This window comes from Ctenocephalides felis, unplaced genomic scaffold, assembly GCF_003426905.1.
Source record: "Ctenocephalides felis isolate EL2017-DRISC unplaced genomic scaffold, ASM342690v1 CF-g0.4_SCAFFOLD_03571, whole genome shotgun sequence".
NCBI lineage: Eukaryota > Metazoa > Arthropoda > Insecta > Siphonaptera > Pulicidae > Ctenocephalides > Ctenocephalides felis.
Window position 1 is genome coordinate 7,769,027 of NW_020539725.1, and position 7,254 is coordinate 7,776,280.

At 27.6% G+C, this 7,254-nt stretch overlaps 1 protein-coding gene across 1 annotated transcript in view; it reads left to right on the forward strand.

The window, feature by feature from the left end:
• LOC113385534 (THO complex subunit 2-like) overlaps positions 1–6,888 on the forward strand; it is a 21,786-nt gene extending 14,898 nt beyond the window's left edge. Inside the window, 1 exon segment of the mRNA XM_026623386.1 lies at positions 6,796–6,888. Coding sequence (XP_026479171.1) covers positions 6,796–6,888 — 93 coding nt within the window.
• The last annotated feature ends 366 nt before the right edge of the window (positions 6,889–7,254 follow it).

Genomic DNA, 7,254 nt, shown 5'->3' on the forward strand with positions numbered 1-7,254 from the left:
AAAAGAGGATCGCCTTATGTGCTACCACTTGTAACTCACGAACGGCTGAACCGATTTAGATGAAAATTGGCAGGAGGTAGTTTAGAGTCAGGAGAAGGACATAGGATACTTTTTTATCCCTTTATTTCATTCTAATTTAAAATTAATTATTTATAAACTATCCATGTATTAGTTTATTTCAATCTATGATACTATCAATGATTTCATCCATGACATTTGCATTCGATTGTCAAATGTCATTCGTGTTTCTGTTTTGATACAAATGTATTAATATGCATTTCTTAATGACCATTATTTGAAAATTAATACGTGAAAATATAAATATTTTAATCGCCACGGAAAATTAATACAAAGTGGCAAATAAATTAATTCTTAATAATACAAGCGATGCTAGATGACGATGGGGAAATTTTTTTCTTGAAAATGGAATGTAATTATTTATATAATTAAGTATTTATGTATATTTGTTTATACTATTTAAATAGAGTATTTGAGGTGTTTATATTATATATCAGCAATAAGTATAATCATCAACAAATTAATAAAAAAAATATTCTGAAATATAGTTTCTTGACTCCATACCTCAAATTTGTAATAAAATGTAAATAGTTATACATTAATTGTTGTTAATTTTTAATTTCTTTATACATATCTTATAAAATGTTCAGGTGTTTACAACTATTGGCATATATATATTATCAGCAAATGTGCTTTGATTCGACAATAAAAAGGTCTAATTGAAGTAATCGACTACCTTAAGTTAACTATAGTGATAGAATATTAGTTTTTGGTTCTCATATATATAACCCAGCCCAGCTATAAACCTCACGGAGCCCCAGACTTCCAGCAAATGCAAAATTGTCGAATTCGGTTTGTGCATTCTGGAGATATATCGTCAGAACTTATAACTCAAGAAGGCTGAACCGATTTAACTGAAAATTGGCTTTGGTAAAGTTGGTAAAGTTGGTTCAGAGCCAGGAGAAGGACATAGGATACCTTTTATCCCGTTCGACTTGGAATAACAATAAGCAAATGACAGCTATGTAATCACGTATGGATGACAATTCAATATTTGTAAGGAATTAATAATAAAATTATTTATTTTAAATAAATAATTAACAATTATAATATAATGATAGTGCCATTGCCCATTCGTATAAACAGTGAAGCGAACTATGTATAACTCAGTATGGTTGACAAATCATATTTTTCTCAAACACAATGCTCTGAAAGAACTCATTTGTATAATTATGTACTCATTGTATTTATAAAACCTTTTCTAGATTATTCAGATTTAGAACTTAAATTTGGAATTGATCAAAGGAACATTTTGTCGAATAGCTTATTTCCAGTTATAATTTTCTGAATTTATTCAAGAATGGATAGTAATATATGAAGATCCACGACCGAAGTGTCAAAAACCAGTAAAGCTAAGCATTGTTTAACAGCAGTATTGAATGTAAAGGGAAAATATGTATAATCAGCTATAACCTTGATTTTATGACTTTGGTATTGGGAGATAAATGGTAATCTTGAAAATCCATAGTAAAAGTATTTTCTTCCATTGGTAGTTTTCTAGCAATTAGTTGAAAATGTAATTATTTTGTAAAATACCTTTGAAATTAAAATATGACATTAGACCTGCTTGCCATCTGGCCGTTCCAAGTTACCCCGTTATAGGGTAAAAAGGTCTAGATAAATTTTTTTAAAGACAGCAAAAAAGCACGTTTTTACAATGATGAAGTAGCTGGTAGTTTCACTGAACGTAGTCAGATAATTGTTCATTTGAAATGTGTCATTTGTTGTGATGTAATTGGTTTGATTTTCATAATAAAATTTATATTTGCCTAAAGTCAAATTGGACCTTTGTGCCTTGCCCTGTCCTACATATATACTTTTTATTAAATTTACTTTTATTCATCGAATATTACTAGAAACTTTTCAAAAAGCAGGTCAAAAAAGAGATACCTAAATCATTTTGTATCTCTCCTCGCAGAAATTTGAAAAATTTGTATAAGCTCAATAGTATTATTTACAATTATACACAAAATCCAGAATCCAAAAAAAATTTCAAAAAATTTGAAACGCATTCATTAATCGATTAAATGGAATTTGTAATGACTATATAAGTCGAAAGACCAACAAAGACTTGGATTGAATTATGCCATGTTTTCTATAGAAAGTGTATAAAACTTTCAGTTTGGTTGTATTAATAAAATATATACAAACTAATGGGGTTTATTGTTTCTATAATATCTCATTGTATATAGCAATTCAAACAACACATCCTTACACAAAAAGTATTAATTTTTTTAGATACTCTAGAAATTGTTTATAAAATAACTTACTTAGCAAAACAACGTTTGCCGGGTCAGCTAGTATATATATATATTAGTTACATACATACTGCACACATGCATTTACGCACATAAACACATAAATCCATTTTTGCAAGTTATGCCAAAAGGTTCAGAAATCCTCGAAACGTAGAATTATGGAAAAAAATTCATTTTCGATTTTTCCAATTACTATAACTTACCCTATGGGAAGTTAAAATACTATGATTATTCCAAGAAATTAACTAGTGGGGCACATCGTACCTTAAGGCAAATTGCTGGAACTTCCCGTACCGTAATTAAAAATCTTGGTACGGAACCCAAAAAAAATATTCACAAAATGTGTACACATTATTGAAATCTCTATAAAATATCTAATAATATGATGTACATATGTCCAATACATTTTTGACCGCCAAATGGCATCAACTTATTTTTATTCCATAACCGTTGGACTTGCCTTCCCCAAAAATTTAGTCAGTTCTTCATCTTGTTAATACAAGTAAAATGTTTTTTGAATTATTAAAATCGGACGCTCCGTTCTCTTAAAAACTGAGTTATCGTTTTTGGCACTTCTTGTTCAGTATCTTCAGAACGGCTAGACCTGCCTTCGCCAAACACTAATCAGCACATCTCATTATCAATACGAAATCAAATCCGCAAACACACACGCTACAGGCACAAACACACATCCATTTGTTTTAAACGTAAAGATATATAAAAATTTTCATTTTCGATTTTTTGCGATTACTACAACTTACCCTACGGGAAGATAATAATCATTATTCTTTTGTATGATAGCCAAATTATTCTATTGCTTAATAATTTATGATAGAAAATCATATTAGTGGTATTTGTAATTTTCAAAAATAATTTCAAATAATTACTGTGTTAATGAATCATAGTATAATACTAAAAAAGTTTTAAATTTAGAAATAATATATAAAAAATGTGTGTACTACATAAGGATTTATAAATTCTTTTTGTTCGATAACCATGTTCGAATTTTTTTATGAATAATTTTTTTCTATATATAATATATATATATATATATATATATATATATATATATATATTAGACTTCCAAAAAAGAAAGAAATGCTCCCTAAAACGTTAAATAAATATAGCTATGCTCCCGAAAACGTCGACGAAAAATTTCATCTATACATACATGCATACTACATACACACACATCCATTTTTTCTAAGGTAAGTATGCCAAAATTTTCGAAACGTGACATAATTAAAAAAAAATCATTTTCAATTTTGATTAGATTTGGACTTACCCTATGGAAAGTTAATAACAAATTAAGATTCACCAAACCCTAAGCATTATTATATTACTTGATGATTCTTAGTGCATCTCTGTGATAACCAGCAAACTAGCGCTACATCATAATTTCACTCAAAATATGTTTACACATGTGCAAACCCCAAACCTAATATTTATATTATTGCACGACATATGCATATACGTCTGAAAACATACGAAAATTCCATAATATCATAACAATTTTCTGAACGGACACACAAACAACTTGTCGTTTACTATTGATATGATTAAGTCCATAATCTATTTTGTCAATGCATAGAAGAAAAGCTGTTAAATCAAAGTATTATTGTAAATATGATTTGATTTCAACACATGAGTTTATCTGATTTCATAAACACGAGATGTAAACATTTATATCATTGTAAAACTTTATTGTCTTTTATGGCGTTAGTATTTTTATGGAGCGGCACGGTGTCCTAAATATATCTGCTTCACGGCAAAATTTTCCACGATTTACATTAGAATTGTGATAAAAATTTTATTTATGTGCAAAATCAAACCACATTCGAATAAAATGAAATAAAGTGGAAAATTTAAAATTTAAATTGATTTATTTCTTTGCATATGATTTGTAAAACTAATTTACTCCATAGTCATTTGTTACTGTTAACATGCTTTTAACGTGCTAAATATTTGCTAATCGATCAGGTTTTTAACCCTTACGGGACGGCACCGATTTCAAAACAATCTACTGTACCGGCTGTAAACTTGATTTCATTGCGTATGCTATGCAATTTGTTTGATAAAAATTTGTGGTCATTGAAGGACATACATTTATAATACTAATTTATTTTTTATCATTTTATAAAGAATGGTGACGTTCTTTAATGAATGGATTTTGACATGTCTTACAATAAAATGTTGTTCGCCATCCTCCTCCTGGTGCTTTTCTGTCAGAACAGACAATACAATCCCTTTTTCTTTCTCTCGCATTTAGAATATGCCACTGATTAGTCAGTATAATTGTTCATTTTTTGTTGCCATAATGGTTTATTTTTTTCTATTATATTGTCTAATAATTCATTTGTAAAATATAAAATAATATAATCTATTGGATGTCATATTGCTTGGTATTTGTACTCGGGGTGTTTGTTGATGTATGTCAAACTCGATTATTGAAGCCTTAATAGAAAACTTAACCTAGAAAAAGCACAAAATCAAACGCACAATCTTATCATAACTGCATCTTTCTGATGTGGCATAATAAAATACTAGTGAAGTTGCATTTTAAATGTAAAACACCTGATCCCACCGCGTATACATGGAATTTTGATAGTATTTAGTATCATTTTGTATCTTTATATATAATGTTAATGAAAGAAATTATTCAGTAAAAGTTTTTCAATATAAACAAATAAAACAAAAAATACAAGTCAACTTTCCTAATGTAAATTTTCTTCTATCTCGATGGTTGTTTCAAATAAGTCACTGTGTTGACTTGTTTCTACTAATGATGAAAACTGTTACTAACGAAACACGAATCAAAACTAATTAGTTCTTCCATTTCAGTTCTGAAATCCATACAATCAAAGAGAGAAGTTTCCATGTGAACTACTTTTTACTTAAAATGCAGTCAACTTTTTATCATGTAATTTAACACAGAAATAGCACTGGCAATGATAATAATGTGCATCGTATTATTTTTAGCATCATACAATGTAAGTTTTACGTTCATCGATCATTCAATTGTTAATGTTTCATATTAAATACAAATTCAATAAAGATTTATTAATTAAACATCAACGTATTCATAAAATATGTTTGTTATTCAAAGATCTTCATGACATATAAATATTTTGTAAAATGTGTCAAAATATAAAAGAAATATTTAATTTTTGTTATTCATTGCTTTGATATGTGGTAATCATATATATGATAGATAGATAGAGAATATATATTAGATTTTTATAAAAATATGTGCCTTGCAAATATCTTTGAAACTTTTCTTAAGATTGAGTACGGTTGTGCCAGGATAAGGTAGCGACAGTCATCATAACAGCTAAACTATACTAATTTTGAGATAAGGTTCAAACGGAGAAATAGTATGTTTCTTCGAACAAGTTTCCATTATTGCATTGAGTTGTCAGTGCTCCTGCATTAACATGATCTGTAGACCGAATTGCTTTTAAAAAGCCAAAAGTAAGTTTTTCTTTTAATGATAATTTATATAATCTGCTAAGTACCTACTTGATACTAATAACTTGTAAATTTTACCAAGGATACTTTAATATAAAATTGATAGCATAAATATTTGTACATTCTTTATATCAACTATATTTTTTAGTGATTTTTGAAAATAATGCATATATATTTAGCCAATTGAGTTAAAAAATAATTTGATTTTATTTTATAATTTATATAATCTGTTAACCTATACTCCTCTGCATTCTTTTTATATTAAAAATAGATCTTATTAAAATAAATAATATTAGAAGAAGAGACTGGGTGCGGTTGTGCATTTTTTTAATCAGCAATAATATTGTTATTTTACCAGTTAGCTGGAGGAAAAGCAAATTAAATGGTAATTTGAACATTTGTCTACGAGGAAATACTGATTATAAATTAAATTATTTTTTAACGTAATTATCTAAAAAATATATATGCAATAATTTAAAAAAATCACTATAATTGTTGAAAAAATATATAATTGTTATGAAAAATGTAAAATATTTGATGTCATCAATTTTCTATTGCGTATCCCTAATAAAATTTATATGTTATTAATCATCTCGTAAATATTTGACAACAAAGCTATTTATTACTTACGTTTATGTCAGTAATAGATAAATCATGAGTCAATGATTTTTATGCGAAAATGGCTCTAATCTAATATTAATAAAGTGTTATTGAAACACTTATCAGATTAGTAGTTCTCGAACGCGAATTTATGATTTAGTGAGATTACAATTAATAAATTTAATGTATCTGCTCGTTTTGTCTATAATGAATTTATTTATACAAACTACACTCAATAAGGAATATATATTTTCAATTTTCAATTTATTTTTTTCGTAATTTCTCTCGTATTGATGTTATTTTTTTTTTAATTTGACGCTGCTATACAGAGAAAGGGCTTTCACGTGCTCGCATATTCAATCCTAATATTTCAAGTAAAAACGGATTTCAGAACTACTTGATATCAGATCGAGGCAGTTATGGAACTATGTGGATGAAAGGGCCAAAGCTTTTATCACTGAGCAACGATGAAACCAACAAATAAAACTATGAGTTTTTGTATAACAAAGCATTTGCGCCTTTTTCTAAATATAAAGATCTAATTGTTTAACTCATATATAATTCATAATTTCAAATAATTAAATCTGGCTAGAAAACTATACACTTAATGCTACTTAATACTACTTAATACTCCAAAAATATCATCAACAGTTGAAATCAGCAATTGTGTTGACACATTGCATGACTAAGTGTATAAGTAAATTATAATTATTGAAATTTCAGGACAAAGATTTTCTGTCAAGCTGATACTGTGCCAAACCATGGGCAAAGTCTGCTCACAAAAAGATTAAAAATGAGTAATATAAAGCTTAAAAAACAATATACACTATATAATTAATCTCGAACTGTT